Here is a 16,750-nt window from a genome sequence, read left to right as displayed (position 1 = left end):
GTATCTTAAGCTCAAGGAACAGAACAGTGTGACCAATTCGTTCAACTGGCCACTGGCCACTTCTGAGTTTGACCCAGAACTCTGGGTCAAAATGGCCATTGGCCTGAATTGACCAACCAGCAAGAGCTCTGTGCCGATATGACAGAAGGAACCTCCTAGTTTTTCTCCCATCCATTTGAAAGAAAAATCTGGACTGGGATAAGTTCCTGCCCTGTACCAGTGTCATGGAAAGATGCCTCTTAAGTATACAATATACAAAATCTTTCAGAGGAAAGTCTTAACAGGAAACAGTAGCAGGCTCCCCCTCTATCCATTCAGTAAGAATTTATCGAGAGCCTCCTACAGATCACATATCAGGCATTGAGTTAACTCGAGTTGGGACAGACAAAAACCTCTTATTCTGTGAAGCAGAAAGTATTGACAGTACCTTGAAAATTCCATGGAGGGGCCCAGCAGCATGGCCTAGAGGCTAAAGTCCTCGCCTTGAAAACCCCGGGATACCATATGAGCACCGGTTCTAATCCTGGCAGCTCCACTTCCCATCCAGATCCCTGCTTGTAGCCAGGGAAAGCAGTAGAGGACGGCCCAATGCATTGGGACCCTGCACCCACGTGGGAGACCCGGAAGAGGTTCCAGGTTCCTGGCTTCGGATCGGCGCGCACCAGCCGTTGCGGCTCACTTGGGGAGTAAATCATCGGATGGAAGATCTTCCTCTCTGTCTCTCCTCTCTGTATATCTGACTTTGTAATAAAATAAATAATCTTTAAAAAAAAAAAAAAGAAAGAAAGAAAATTCCATGGAGAAGGTAGCTGTGTTCCCTAGTGGTTAAGATTATGTTAAAGATACCCATGTCTTTGTTTTTATTAAGATTTATTTATTTTTATTTCAAAGATAGATTTAAGAAAGAAAGACAAAGAGGGAAAGATCTTCCATCCCCATTTTACTTCCCAAATGGCTGCAATAGCTGGATCTGAGCAGATTCAAAGCCAGGAGCTCTTTTGTGTCTCCCACGTAGGTTCAGAGTCCTGAGGACTTGGGCCATCCCCTGCTGCTTTCCCAGGTCATAGGCAGGAAGCTGGATGGGAAGTGGAGCAGTCAGGATATGAACCAGTTCCCAAATGGGATGCTGGCACTTGAAGCTGAGGATTAGTCTGTTGAGCCATTGCACAGGCCCTTGTCCATGTCTTTTTTTCAGCACAACCTGGGCTCAATATCCAACTCTAGCTCCTGACCCCAGCTTTCTACTCACGCAGCTCATGGAAGGCAATACTGATGTCTCCAGTAATTGGATTCCTGCCACAAATGACAAGGACCTGGATTGAGTTCCCAGCTCCCAGTTTCTGTCCAGCCCAATCAAATATGCTTCAGGCATTTTGAGGATTAAGCCAGAGAATGGTAGTTTAGTTCTGTGTCTATTTCTTTCTCTCTTTTCTTTCCCCCTCTTTCTCCCTCTCAAATAAAAGTAAATAAATTTCTAATATGGCTTTAAGAGATAAAACTATGTTGGTACAAAAACTTTAAAAATCTATGAATAGTTTTTCATAATGCACATCTGTATATTTTTTGAAGATGACTCATTCATGTAGATTCCAAAAATTTTTGCACCAAAATAAACTTCTTAATCTCATTTTTGCATCAGTTTTTTGAAGTCCCTTATGGCAAAAATACAGTCAAAAACCTACTATTTATTGCAACTTCCACTCCATACAGCATCTTCATTTGTCTTAAGACTCCTGAACGATAATACCATCCCCAATTTGTAGATTATCTCAGTTTGTTTGTTTGTTGTTGTGTTCACGCTGCCCACCTTGTGCAGTTTTCTCCTCTATTAATCCCCTGGAAGATCCAGACCATCATTTATGTAAAGAGAATGGTGGTGCCTGGCCCAATGGTTCAATGGCTAAATCCTCACCTTGCAAGTGCTAGAGTCCCATCTGGGTGCCAGCTCCCATCCAACTCCCTGCTTGTGGCCTGGGAAAGCAGTAGAGAATGGCCCAAACCCTAGAACCCTACACCCAAATGGGAGACCCAGAAGAAGCTCCTACTTTGGATTGGCTCAGCTCTCGCCATTGCGGTCATTTGGGGAGGGTACCAACAGATGGAAGATCTTTCTCTCTCTCTTTCTCTCTGTTAACTTGCCTTTCCAAGAAAATAAATAAATCATTTTTTAAAAATAGAGAAGGCCCGTTGCAGTAGCCTTGTGGCTAAAGTCCTCGTCTTGCATGCCCAGGATCCCATACGGGCACCAAGTTGTGTCCCTGCTACTCTGCACTTCCCTTCCAGTTCACTGCTTATGGCCTAGGAAGGCAGTAGCAGATGGTCAATGTCCTTGAGACCCTCACCCACGTGGGAGACCCAGAAGAAGCTCCTGGCTCCTGGCTTCCAATCAGCTTGGGTCAGCTCCTGTAGTTTCAGCCACTTGTGTAGCGAACCAGTGGATGGAACATATTTCTCTGTGTCCCCTTCTCTCTCTCTAATTCTGACTTTCCAATAACAAAATAAATGAATCTTTCAAAAAATAGAGGGTGTGAAAGATTAAGGATGACCAAGAGATCTGGTGAGCATCACAGCTAGAAAGAGGAATCATTATCACACAAAGCCAAGGAAAACATGGCTTCTGAAAGGGCCTATGGAAGCTAAGCAAATCATATTTCAGAAAAAACTTACCGGCCACCACACCATACTTCGACCCGCCAGGAAGAAGCCTCCAACCGTCCCACGATTGGTGGAAAGCATAGCCTGTGGATGAAAGGGTCAGAGATGTCATAGAAAACCAGGGGAGTGACCTCAAGGCTGTCACCACTCTCTTCCACCCACTCCACTTTCTGCAACACCGACATTTCCTCCTTGCTCTGGAGCCTCAACATATCCAATCAAGGAGGAAGGGACCTACCTCCAACAGACAGGACCCTGAGGCTCAGAAGCTTTAAATGATGTGCCCTAGTATCAGCTCTACAGATGGCTCACAGTATGGCTTTGAGCAAATGACTCCACCTCAATCTGCTTTGCCACTACACAGGAAGAAACAGAATTTCTTTTGCCTTTCCTGCAAGCATTTGGAGCTGTCTCGTGAAATATCATGTTTCTAAAATGTACCATATGATATTGTGAATTATATGAAAGAATTTCCAAAAGTTTTGGGGAAAGATGACTCACATTTTCCATAGATTTATTTTCAATTAAGCTGTTAGCTCCTTCCTCCCACTCCTGTCCTCCCCGACACACACATGCACATCAAAGAAATGAAAACTGATTCAAGAATGCAAGACATTCTTCCTGCAGTGTCACAAAATCTCTGTTTGAGAACTACCATCCATTCCCATCTTGTTCATTAGTGGACTCTCACTGTCACAAATACAAGGTCCCATTAAATGTGGTTGGATGAGGAGAAGGGCTAAGCTGACCCCTCCTACCCTGGCTTCTACTCCATGGTACTTGTGTCTCATATGAAAATATAATTTGGCATTGAGTTATAATCACTTCTGTGTATGTTGATGATTCCCAGGAAGAGCAGAGAGCAAGCACTAAGACAAATAAAGATGGAGATGATGAAAATAAAAATAGAGATTAGAGATCATAGAGATAGAGATGGAGATAGACACAGAGAGAGGGGCGTCTCTATCTGCAAGGCTCTCAACACATGCTAAATGAAGCGCTCAGCAAATGTCTGTTGAGGTGGGTGTTGTAGCACAATAAGTTAAGCCAGCACTCAGGATGCTCACATCCTGTATCAGAGTGCCAGATTGACTCCTAGCTACTTCACTTCTGATCCAACTTCCTGTCAATGCATCTGAGAAGGAAGCAGACGACCAAAACCGGAATCCCTGACACTCATATAGCAGACCCAGATGGAGTTATGGGATCCTAGTTTCAATTGGTTCAGCCATGGCTGTCGGGGCCATTTGGGAAGTGAAGTAAAACATGGACAATCTATATAATTCTGTCTCTACCTCTAGCTCTAACTCTCTCTGTTTCTCCCTGTCACTCTGCCTTACAAATATATATTAAAAAAAAATTTGTAGGGCTTGGCAGCGTGGCCTAGTGGCTAAGGTCCTCGCCTTGATCCCATATGGCCGTTGGTTCTAATCCCAGCGGCTCCACTTCCTCTCTATCCCTCCTTCTCTCAGTGTATCTGACTTTGTAATAAAATTAAAATAAATCTAAAAAAAAAAAAAAAAATTTGTAGAGATGGTGCCATGGTGTAGTAGGCTACACCTCCACCTGTGGGGCTGACATGGCCACTGGGTTCATATCCCGATTGCTCCACTTCCAATCCAACTCCTTGCTTATGGCCTGGGAAAATAGCAAAGAATGGTTCACGGGCGCCAGAAGAAGCTCCTAGCTCCTGGCTTCAGATCAGCTCACCTCTGGCCATTGCAGCCATTTGGGAAAGGGTATTTCTCTGTGTGTCTCTCCTCTCTTTCAGTTGTCTTTCAAATAAAAATAAGTCTTTTTTGGGCCTGGCAGCATAGCCTAGACGCTAAAGTCCTCCCCTTAAACACGCCAGGATCCCATATGGGCACCGGTTCTAATTCCGGCAGCTCCACTTCCCATCCAGCTCCCTGCTTGTGGCCTGGGAAAGCGGTCGAGGATGGCCCAATGCGTTGGGACCCTGCACCCGCGTGGGAGACCCGGAAGAGGTTCCTGGTTCCCGGCATCAGATCGGCGTAGAACCGGCCGTTGTGTATACTTGGGGAGTGAATCATCGGACGGAAGATCTTCCTCTCTTTCTCTCTTCCTCTGTGTATATCTGACTTTCCGATAAAAAAAAATAAATCTTTTAAAAAAAGTCTTTTTTAAAATACAAAAAAAGTTTCAATTTTGAGTTTCCTACCTCAAAATGAAACACTTTATAGCAGTTAATTTTCTTCTTCTTAGATTATAAATCAGAGATAAGAAAACTTCTTTTTTCCCAGACTCATTTGGATATTTATAACATTATTTTCCAACCATACAAAATGATCAACTTAAAAATCAGCCTGCTTGGGCTCGGCAGCATGGCCTAGTGGCTAAGGTCCTCGCCTTGATCCCATATGGCCGCTGGTTCTAATCCCGGCAGCTCTACTTCCTCTCTATCTCTCCTCCTCTCAGTATATCTGACTTTGTAATAAAAATAAAATAAATCTTTAAAAAAAAAATCAGCCTGCTTTAGACAAACTGACACACTGGATTTCAAGTCCTGCCTGTGATTGCCTGGGCAGTACCAGACCAAATGATTTCACGGGCTTTCTACAGCCAGTGGGCAGGACAATCCCACTCTTATTAAACTCATGCTAAATGTGACATAAGAGACCAGACACTGAAACTCAGTTCACATCTTTCCTGTCTGAAGATGCGGACAGGAGCTTGCTGGAATCATCCCTTTTCTGTCTGGAACCCCTAGTGTGGGGATACAGAAAAAGGACAGGCTCCTCAGAGACAGTAGAAGCTCAAAAACAAAGGGCAGGGGGTACTTAGTAGTCAGAGAAAAGAGAGGGAGACTTCCAACCACAGGAACACATCAGGATCTGAAGGTGCAACGGTGGATAGCGTGGAGACGGCATGGGCGAACAGTATTACCATGAACTTGGATGAAGCATGTGGAGGGCAGAGCGGTGAGAAACAGGTCAGAGATGAGGCTCTCCAATATGAGGCATAAAAAAAGGTTACTTTAAAAAAAATTATGAAAGGGAAGTGTATTGGCTGCAAGAACTTATGAAATTCATAATGTGAATTTTCCTTGGGTACAGGAACTTACGAAAGTTATAATGTGAATGTTCCATGAATGTTTTGAAGGCAGCCCTTATTCATAAAGGCTTCACAAGAAAGGCAGTAGGGAAGGAGTCACCGAAGATTCAGGAGAAGGAACAGGAGGCATACAACCATCTTCAGTACCTAATGTCTAGTCCTTCTCACGGGTCCTTTAGAGGTTCTCTGAGCCATCAGCTCACTCCTGGTCCAGCTCAGGCCGAAGCCCAGTCCTCAAGAGTATAGAGCAGGAACGCCGCCTCTGCCCTCCTCCCTCTCTTTATATTATTGATCTGCTGCAGCTGACTCTGGACAATCTATACAGTTGTCCAGGGCAGGGATTCTGGCACAGTGGTTAGGGATACCCACATCACAGTACTTGAGTTCAAGTTCGTCTCCACTCCCCTTTTGTCCCAATTTTAGTATATTTGTTGCCAAAACAAGACTTCCACTCCCCTTTTTCTGCCTGAGTGAGACTGTGGAATAATTACTGGATTAGTCCAGCAAGGATAAGATCAAAAAAATCTTTTAAGAAATAAATGGGGTTGTGCCAAAAAAAAAAAAAAAAGGAAATAAATACCGAAGAAGTAAAAAGTAAGTGCCCAATATAGAGATACTTCCAAAAGTTCTTTTAAAACTGAATTAAAAGATGATTTTAGGGGTTGGCATGGCGTAGCCTGCAGTGCTGGCATCCCATATAGGTTAAGTCCCAGCTGCTCCACTTTCCTATTAATAATGTAGGCATACAGCAGAAGGTGGTCCAAGGTCTTGGGCCCCTGCACCCATGTGGGAGACCCAAAAGAAGCTCCCAGCTTCCGAATGGACCAGTTCTGGGCGTTGCAGCCATTTGGGGACTGAACCAGTAAGTAGATGGAAGCTCTTCCTCTCTGTCTCTCCCTGTAATTCTGACTTTCAAGTAAAATAAATACTTTTAAAAAAAGATCATTTTATTTTGGTGGAAAATAATTTGACATCTACACACAAATGGAGTCTTTCATAAGTTCACTGGAAAATGCACATTAAGAGAAAACTAGATTTCAAACTTCACTTGTACTAAAATGAACTGCCCCCTTCATTGCCTTTTTCTGCTCATTTTTTTTTAAACCCTCATATGACTGAATGAGGAAGAGCTGGGAGAACATAAAACAGAAAGGAATAATGTTGTCAGAGACGGGGCTAGTGACTGCAGGCGCCTTCTGTAAACTGAAGAAGTGCAGTGGGGCTTTGACCGCTCCATCTGTGCAGCTCAGCGTCTGGCAGGACACAGAATGGCCATCTCTCAGTCAAGCCACCCTGACATCTCAAGAACAACAAGGGTAACTGGAAGGAATTCAGCCACCAAGTCAATCAGGGTCCAGAGGCACTGATGAATGAGTGAAGATTAAACAAAGTAGACAAGTACTAGCAGGCTCATTAAGTTGCATTTAGCAGGACAAGTGATGCTGATTCAGATACTTCGAAAGTGTAAACATCATTTAAAAAAAAAAAAGTGTAAAGCAGCGGCAGACAGGACCGGTGAGGCTCAGAGGAGAGTGGTTAGGGAACAGAGCTTATCCGTGATTGTCCAGAAAACAGGCTGTGTGGCCCGGTGAACACATGAAGGGTGCCCAGCGTGCCTGCAGCACGTACGAGCTGGGTGTCCGGGTAGGAAGACCAAGGCAGATCCAGAGCAAGAGCACCTCGTACCCCGACCGCCGAGTCAAGAGACCCGAGCTCTGGGAGGAGTTCTGCCTGCTGCAGCGCTCAGGCAGCTCACAGCTGCGTGGGGCTTTGACGGGGTTCTTCTGCAGAATGGGACTCCAGATCTCCCTGCCTCCAGCTGCCCATTTTGACGCCTTTTCTTAAGAGCACAAAAATCATCCAAAGAATCCGATGGCACTCCTGGTAGCAGTTTTAACTCCTAGCGCCCAGATTCATCTCCACTTCTTCACAACCGACTGCCTTGGGGGAACCACATATCCAGTTAAGAAAGTCCCTGTTTTACCCTTGAGTAAACGGGGGAATGGGGAGGGAGATGGGTAGAGAAAGTTTATCCACGGTTGCACGACTTGAAGCCAGTGGAAGCCGCTACTATCTTTGAGTCTCCTGGCTGCTAGCTGGACACTTTGCACGAGGTCCTGGGAAGCTGAGAGTACTGAGAGAGGGCAGCCATGCGGACCCCATTTCACATCTGGGGTCAAGTTTAAAAAAAAAAATAGAAAAAAAAAGTGTAAGCAGTTGAAACAGCTGTTTGTCCCCGGATTGGTTTACCTCTGCCTTCTCCCCCACAAGTCAAAAGAAGCCGACACACCACCTAGTGACAGCCTGCCCTGGCCTCCTGTCCCTTGAAAATGGTTGCAATATGCGTGCACTTCTAAAACACCTCCTCTCCTAGTCACTGGGTGTGCCAGAGTCTGTCACCAGTGCACTTTCCAAGTTCCAGGCTTCTGAGAACAAGTTTCTCTGGTTTGGTGCGTCCACAATCACAAAGACAGTCGCACTTCCCTCTTTTGCGCCACTCTTTCCCCTCCTCCTGCTCCAACCACTTATCCCATCCCTAATTCCCCCCAGTCCCTGGGACTGACTGCAGGGGTTGGCAACTTCCCTGTGGGCGTGAGCGGCCCCTGTGCACCTGCAGCAAGATACCCATCCTGCAGTTACTTTGTGCAGAAGCTGGGTGGTGAAGACACAGGATAGTGGTCACACCCTTGACGTTCTTCTCCCGGGTCTAGGAGTCCCTGGGGGAATTGCACACCGTCTCTTGCCCAGCCACCCTTCTCTGCCAGTAGCCTCCTTGGGCTTTCTGCCAGATTCCCTTTGGTACTTTCCTCAAACTTCGGTGCCACGGAGCCCTGGAGCCACGGAGCCCTGGAGCTTCCGATTCTTTTCCGCTCCCCAATCGCAGCTCCCCCTCACCTCGCCTGCCCCGCTGCCCGCGGCGTCCCGGGACCCTCACGTACCCACAGCCCGACAGCCAGCACCACCAAGAAGTAGATGACGATGACGGAGATGTCGGCGGCATTGCGGATGCGCTCGTAGGGCTCTGGGGGCGCCGCGGTGGTCAGGGGGATAGAAGTGCTAATGTCCATGGCGGCGGTGACTACGGGTCCCTCTCGGCCGCCCTGCCCGGGATCCGTTTGCTCCTTATACGGCCTCTGGGTTAATGATCAGCCCCGGAGGAGGGGACCCACGACGTCGTCTTCAGGGCAGCTGGGCAGTTGTGCGGTGGGTCCCACTGCTGCTTGCTGCACAGTCGGGTATCAGCGCAAAATAAGGAGCCACAGGCAAGGAGACCGGCAGGTAAAGGGGTTGTCCCACGCACGGGGAGGGGCCGCCAGGAGGTGGTGCCCTCCTGGTTACAAAGGCCCCTCTGTGCTCCTGCAGCGGGCACCTGTCTCCTCACTGCCACCACACACACACCCTCCGCAGTCCAACCTGCCTTGAGACCGCACCTGAGAGTAGCTCCATGCAGACACAGCTGGGTGCAAACACGCTACTACTTGGGGCCACCTGCCACCTACCCTTGGATCAGGCCCGGGACCTCCCTCTGTGTAGCTGGTTTCTGTGTAAAATCGGTGGAAGGCTTTTCTGCGAAATCTGCCAAGTTCTTGGTGTCCCAACAGAACATTCTTAGGAGTAGACGTTGGGGTGGAGACGAATAGCACCATCATAATCTCAATCATTGTACATGGCTGGCCACCCAACCACCCACCCTCCCACATTCTGAACTCCATCCTGCACAATCTGTGGCTCGCAGGGGCATTGTTAACCCACAGAGTAAGAAAGGAAGAAACTGAGACGGAGGGAATCATTTCCTTGCCCTGTGTCTCACCAAATAACATGACTTTGGGGCCTTTCCAACACAGAGAGAAAGGAGAAGGAGCAGACACTCCCTTGCAAAGAGCTCATCAAGGACTGGCGTTGTGACACAGTCAGTGGGTTGAGCCATCACCTGCATCATGGATCGCCCAATTCCCACTGCTCCACAAATAAAGCTGGGGGGGATGGCTGAGCGAGGAGGAATGACCTACCCAAGACCATCCATGTCACACAGTGAGCCAGAAGCCTGCTTAGGTAAGCCCCTTGTAGAGCAAGGGACAGGGTCGTGTTTTGGGATGCCAGCCTTGGGGATCGCAGAGCAGAGCCAAACGTGGCTGCTAATGGAGAGAAGGGCCTTGCTTTGATGAGGATGTGCCAGTAGGGGTAGAAGCACAGAAACCGTGCCGTGGGCCCTCCCTGCCCGCTGCTAACCACCATGCACTGCCCCAAGGTGAACAGCCTGACCCTTTCTGCTTCACAGCCTCAGAGATCTCCTACCTCTCCTCCCTCATTAGCACCTGTTCTCCCCCTTGCAGGAAACATCACTGAGACAGTACCCCTGTTGACCTTCTCCAAGTCCCCCTGTTCAGGCCCTGGCACTGTAGACTGTTCAGGCCATGTTCAGGGCCCAGCATAATGCCCAGAGTTACATTCTGGGAGCAGGTGCTCTCTGCTATGGATGCTTCCTCAAGACTTACAGCTCAGTCATCAGTTGCAGCTTAGCGCAACTCACTTTTCATCCAAGTTCACCCATTCATTTATTCAGCAAAGCTTTTTCCATTGGCTCTGGGCCAGGCAGAATCCCTGCCCTCTCCTACTATCTTCAAAAGTCCTACCCAGAGCAGTCCTGAAACAGGAAGCTAAGCCTTGCTTCCCAGCAAGGGGCCCAGGGTGAATGTGCCATCCCCCAAGCTTCTCTCACACGATGACAACAGCCTAGGAGCAGAGGCGCTGAGAGTGGGCACGTGGAGGCTAAAGAGGGAGCTCCTATGACTAGTTTAGATCTCAGCTCAGCCAGGGCCAGCGGCAAGTAGACCACGGACAGCTCACCTGCCACCTGTGGCCCTCCCTTGCAATTCTTGCACCTGAGCACCTTGGTACAGCCATGACAGTGTCAAATGTAGGGCAAAAAAGATCTCCCTTGACAGTGGAACATGAGCAGAGCAGAGGGGTGGAGAGGCATACTAGAATTTTCTCTCCTTGCCCTGTTTGTGAATTTAAGCATGCAAAGTCTAGGAAATCAGGGTGTGTTTCAGTGCAGGCCTTTCCTACGGCTTCTGTAACAAGTATTACCTTAAACCCTGCAGCTTAAGAGAACAGAAATATCCCCTCAAAGACACGGAAGGCAGAATTCTGTAATCAGACTCCCACTGGAATCAGGAAGCCAGCAGAGCCACCCCACTGAGAAGTCCAGAAGACAATCTTCCCTTGCCTCTTCCAGCTTTTGGCTGCCAACACTCTGGTTTATGCTCCAGTCAATCTATCTATCTATCTGTCTATCTATCTATCTATCTATCTATCTATCTATCTATGTGTGTGTATGAAAATAAAACTAATAGAGGGCCGGTTTTATGGCGTAGCAGGTTAAGCTACCACTTCCAACACTGGCATTCCATATCAGAGTGCTAGTTTGAATCCTGGCTGTTTCACTTACAATCCAACCCCCTGATAATGCACCCAGGAAACCAGTGGGTCCAAGTCCTTGTGTCCCTGTCACCCATGTGGGAGACCCAGATGGAGTTCCAGGTTCCTGGCTTCACCCTGACCAGTAAACCAGTGGAGTGAATCAGTGGATGAAAGATCTTTCTGTGTCTCTGTCTCTCTATCCACCCTATAAGTAAATAAATAAATAAATGCAAAGTCAGATATATACAGAGAGGAGGAGAGACAGAGAGGAAGATCTTCCATCCGATCAATCACTCCCCAAGTGACCGCAACAGCCGGTGCTGCACTGATTCGAAGCCAGGAGCCAGGAACCTCCTCCAGGTATCCCACAAGGGTGCAGGGTCCCAAGGCTTTGGGCCATCCTCCACTGCTTTCCCAGGCCACAAGCACAGAACTGAATGGGAAGTGGAGCTACCAGGATTAGAACCGGCCATATGGGATCCCAGCGCATTCAAGGCGAGGACTTTAGCCACTAGGTCACCACGCCAGGCCCAATAAATCATTATGTAACAGAAAATCTCTATATAACAGAAAATCTATTGTCATAACCATTTCTTTTGTGCTATGTATTTTTTTATTTTTAATGATGTTTACATAGTTTATCAGAGTGGTAAGGATCAAAGGTTAGTGAAAAGTGTGTGATCACTCTTTCCAAATTTTCTATTTCTTTTTCCTGTTTCTGCAGGAAGGGAGGAGATAAGGGGAGAAGCCATACCCAGCCTCCCAACTGCCCCAGTACCCAGGGATGGGGAACACTCACCTAATATCAACCCAGGGTGCTGATGTGGTACCCACTCTGAGGGGTTTGTCGTAACCATTTCTAAGGATAAGATTCAGTGGCATTAAATATCTTCATGATACTATCCAACTAGCAATATCACCCATTTCCTGTAGTTTCTCATCACCCCAAACTAAAAATCTGCATTCCTTTAAATAATTAATTCCCCAACCCCCTCCTCCTAGACCCTAAAAATCATCATTCTACTTTATATTCGTATGAATTTGACATAAAAGGTTCTGAAAGTGTCCGTTTCCCTCTACCTCTCCTCCTGAAGACATCTACCTTCATTCCAAGATTTCTTTTTGATTTGATCACAACTGCTAAGATCCTTTTGTACAAAGTAGCATTTAAGGTTCCCAGAATTAGGAACTAACATCTTTGAAAGGTCATTTCTACAATGATTGAGGGAGGGTGAAGGAGTCTGGATCTGGAAGGATTTGTTGGAGGACACAGGTGGAATGAACTTTGGGAGATGGGGTGAAGGAACATGCTGCTGCTACTGCAGAAAGCGAATTCAGACATGGGGAGAAAAGTCAGAAAGTTGCCAGACAGAGAGGAGTGGGAAGGTGAGTGAGAAGGGCCAGGAAAGGGGTCCTTGGGGCTGATCACAGGCTACTTTCCAGAGCTGGTACCTGGGTATGGAGGGAGTAAAGACAGGAAGCTGAGAGGGACAGATATGATGCTCCTTCCAAAACCACAGTCAGCAGGAAATTGACCGCTGGTGGGCCATGTCCCAGGATTTAAGCCCCAGCTCAGCCCCTGGTGTGCTGAATGGCGCAGGGTTCTGGCTATCATCCAGTGAACATGCAGCGAGTACCCACCATGCATGCCAGTTCCAGGCTGGGACCAGAACCTAGGCTACTATGTAGCAGGCCTATCTATCTCAAATCCTAGACTTGCTTGAGAAGATCCATGGAGCAGGAAGCTACAGGACACCCCAACTGCCTTCCCCCGAGCAAGGCCACCCTGTTCTCAACCTGGGGTAGCAGGAAGAGTGAGTGCATAGCTAAGTATCAGGAGGCCTGGATCCAAGTGCACGTTCCTCTGCCAAGTGGCCTCAGGCCACTCTCCTCTCTGCAACCATTTCCTCACTTGTCAAATTGGCAGAATCTAACCAGTTTGTCTCTTAAGAAAGAATCCTTATAACAATTCTGACTCTGCTCAGGTTCCTAAGCTCCTTGGATCTTCACCTTCTACCTATCCACTAGAAACAATAAACCCTAGGCAACTGTGGGTCAGGAGCATATCAATCACACTTGATTTTTTTTTAAGGGACACAAAGAGAGGGATATTCCCACTCACTACCTAATTCACCACCTAAATTCCTGCAATAGCTGGGCCAAAGTCAGAATCCCAGAAATCAATCTGGGTCTTCTACATAGGAAGCAGGGACCCAAGTCCTACAGCCATCATACTGGCCGCCTCCAGGATGCACATAAGCTAGATCAGAAGGGGAGCTAGGAGTTGAGCCCAAGGACTCCAACATGAAATGAAGGTATCTCAAACAGCAACTAACTGAGCCACACACCTGCCCCCAGCCCCCATGCTTAAATGCCATCCCTCACCCCGTCTGCTGGTCCTAGGGATGACTTTTTCTACTGCTCTCCATCATTTCTAAAAGCCGAAAGGGGCAACATAACTTTTGCTCATTAAGCATCCAGAGCCTCCCTGCACAGTCCTCCCCCAAAGAGCTGCAGCTACACAGTCAGACACAGTTGAATGGAATTCTGCCATCTCCTCCCATTAGTGAGATCCCCTTGAACCCATGATCTTATGGGGAGAGGGGCATTCATTTTATTCACTTGCAAAATATGGAAAATAATATTTAAGATAAATGAGAAAATGGGGAAATCATTTCAGCATGTTGCTTTAGTGCTCAGTAAAATGGTTCATTTTTTAAACTCTGATTTGTTGATTTGAGAGACGAAGAAACAGAGAATTGGGAGGTGGGAGGCAATGGCACAGCGTATCATGTAATACCGCCTGCTGCAATGTTGGCATCCCATTTGAGTGCTAATTTGATCTTCTACTTTGGACCCAGCTGCTTGCTAACATCATGATAAAAGCAGTGGGAAATGACTCAATTACTTGGGATGCTGTCACCCATGAGGGAGACATGGCTGAAGCTCCTGGCTCCTGCCTTCAGTCTGGCCTCAGCCCTGGTCATTGCAATCATTTGGGAAATGAACCAGCAGATGGAAGATAGCTCTTTCTCCCTCTCTCTCTCTCCTCTCTGTAACACTATATTTCAAACAGATAAAGAGAGTATGCACACTCCCATCCACTGATTCTTTCTCCTCTGAGTATTCATAACAGAATCTGGGAGCTGGGAATATAACTTGGGACTCCCACATTAGTGGTAGGGATCCAACTACGTGAGCCATCACATGCTGCCATCCAGAGTCAGCACCAGCAGGAAGTCGGAATTAAGAGCAGAGCCAAGACTTAAACCCAGGCACTCTGATATAAGACACATATAACCCAATTGATTCCAGTCAGCATCTTAATCACTAGACCAAACACCTGCCCCTAAAATGGCTAATTTTCATCTTCATCACCAACTTAACTGGACTCAAAGTTGAAGGATTTTTGTGAGGTCTTTTTTTTAACTTTTACTTGAGGATTTCTCAACCAGGATCCTGCTCTCATGCAGCAAGAGATAGGCACAGAAAAGAATACATGAACCATGTCACATGACAGGCAGCACAACTTCAGCCTTCACAATGACATGATTGCTCTTCCCATTTTATGGGTGAGAGAACTGAGGCACAAAAGAGTTAAGTAATTTGCCCAAGGTCCCAGAGCTGATAAATAGCCAAGCTGGCTTGCAATCCCATGGATCAAAGCCTGTATTTTAACCACCAGCACAGACAGGAGGGGTGGGAGGAGACAAGCAAGAAGTGAAGGTGTGATCTTGATTCCAAGGTTAGTCCTGGGCCTGCCTCCCACCCGCCCTCCTCCCTGCCTCAACCTTCCTTTGGCTCAGTCTCCAGCTCTTTGTAAGTGTAAGACATTTCAATGATCTGTTAGTTATTTCTACACAGGGGAAACATTAACTGTGATCCACTTCTATCTTCCAGCAATAGCCGGTTTTCTGAAAATTCAGAGCCCAGGGCAATAGTCTAGTGGCTACAGTCCTCGTCTTGCATGCACCCTGGACCCCATATTCATGTTATGGATACTCCACTTCCCTTCCACCTCCCTACCTGAGGCCTGGGAGAGGAATAGAGAGTGGCCCAAAGCCTTGGGACCCTGCATCCATGTGGGAGACCCAGAAGAAGCTCCTGGTTCCTGGCTTCAGATTGGCTCAGCTCTGGCTTTTGCAGCTACTCAGGAAGTGAACCAGTGGCTGGAAAATCTTCCTCTCTGTCCTTCCCTGTGTAAATCTGCCTTTCCAATAAATAAAAATAAATTCTTGAAAAGAAATGAAAATTCAGAGCCCAGGGTGAGAACAGGTAGAGCAAGAAGGTTAACCTTAGAAGCCTGGAGATGTTGAGTCTCCGAGATACACCCTTTAGTGTGATTATCACCCTTAGAATCCAGCTTGAGCTGAGGCAGAAGAACAGCTCCCGAGAGGAAGAGGGCAGCTTAGAGATCTCAAGCACCAGCTGAGGAACCCACCAGCATTCTTCCCTCTGAGCCTTACCCAGCAATTAATCCACGTGTCATACACGGAGGCTAGGATTCCAGGAAGCACTGTGATACAGCAGGTTGAGCTGCTATTTGGGATGCCTGCATCCCATATCAGTGCTGGTTGAGGTCCCAGCTACTCTGCTTCTGACTTGACACCCTGCTAATGTGCCTGGGGAGTAGCAGGGGATGACTCAAATAGTTGAGTATCTGCCACACACATGGAAAACCTGGATAGTTTTTATGACTCTTGTCTTGAGCCTGGCCCAGGCTTAGCTGTTGTGAGCATTTGGGGAGTGAACTAATAAATGGAAGAGCTCCGTCTCTCCCTTTCTCTATATATAACTCTGCTTTTCAAATAGATAAATTGTTTAAAGTTCTTCATCTATTCAACAAATACCAGTAGAGCATTTGTTTGAGCACAAAGAGTGCAGAGTGAGTAAGATAAACACATTCCTTGCCTTTCAGGAGCTTAACACCCATGCACAGGCCTAATACATGTGGAGGATGGAGTTCCTATGCAGCTGATGAAAATGTTTTGGAGCCAGACTGAGATATTGATTGCACAACAGTGTAAACATGCTAATTGTCTCTGAATTATTCACTTTGCAATGGTTCATTTTAGGTCATGTGAGTGTCAAGTCAGAAAGAAAAAAAAAAAAGAAGAAGGAGGGAGTAGACATGCCCGTCATCTGGCCTGGAGAAAAAGATTGAAGTCCCCACCCAGATGCTCTCTCCCCAGACTGTTAGTTCTAAACGTGTAATGCATTTGATTCACTTGTTCCACTACCAAAGAATACTCTCATGGCAGGCTACCAGTGACTAGTTAAGATGTCAGCTAAGGTGCCTGCATCCCACATTGGAGTGCCTGAGTTCCATGCCCAGTTTCAGCTCCTTCCTCTGACTTCCTGCACTTGCGGACTCTGGGAGGGTGGGGAGCGAAGGGGCAGCAGGTGATGGCTCAAGCAATGGAGTTCCTGCCTCCCTTCTGGGAGACCTGGATTGCATTCCTGGGTTTCTGACTCCCAGTGTTGACCACCAACAGGGGCTGAAGCAGGGGTTTGGGGAGTGAAAATCAGATGGAAGTTTCCCTTTCCCCTTCTCTCTATGTAACCCTGCTATTCAAATAAAACTAAAATAAGCCTTTAA

At 47.2% G+C, this 16,750-nt stretch overlaps 1 protein-coding gene across 2 annotated transcripts in view; it reads right to left on the bottom strand.

The window, feature by feature from the left end:
• Positions 1-11,274, bottom strand: part of SLC5A1 (solute carrier family 5 member 1) — a 63,862-nt gene extending 52,588 nt beyond the window's left edge. Inside the window, exons 1-2 of one of the 2 annotated variants that reach the window (XM_058656867.1) lie at positions 11,203-11,274; positions 2,668-2,739 (exon numbers count right to left, since the gene is read on the bottom strand). In XM_058656867.1, coding sequence (XP_058512850.1) covers positions 2,668-2,736 — 69 coding nt within the window. In that variant the 5' untranslated portion in view covers positions 2,737-2,739; positions 11,203-11,274. Of the gene's footprint in view, positions 1-2,667; positions 2,740-8,666; positions 9,017-11,202 lie in introns of those variants that run through there. The other variant, XM_004592013.2, reaches the window with a different exon arrangement.
• Between the last annotated feature and the right edge of the window lie 5,476 nt (positions 11,275-16,750).

This window comes from Ochotona princeps, chromosome 29, assembly GCF_030435755.1.
Source record: "Ochotona princeps isolate mOchPri1 chromosome 29, mOchPri1.hap1, whole genome shotgun sequence".
NCBI classification, from domain to species: domain Eukaryota; kingdom Metazoa; phylum Chordata; class Mammalia; order Lagomorpha; family Ochotonidae; genus Ochotona; species Ochotona princeps.
This window is presented reverse-complemented; position numbering and strand designations above follow the sequence as displayed.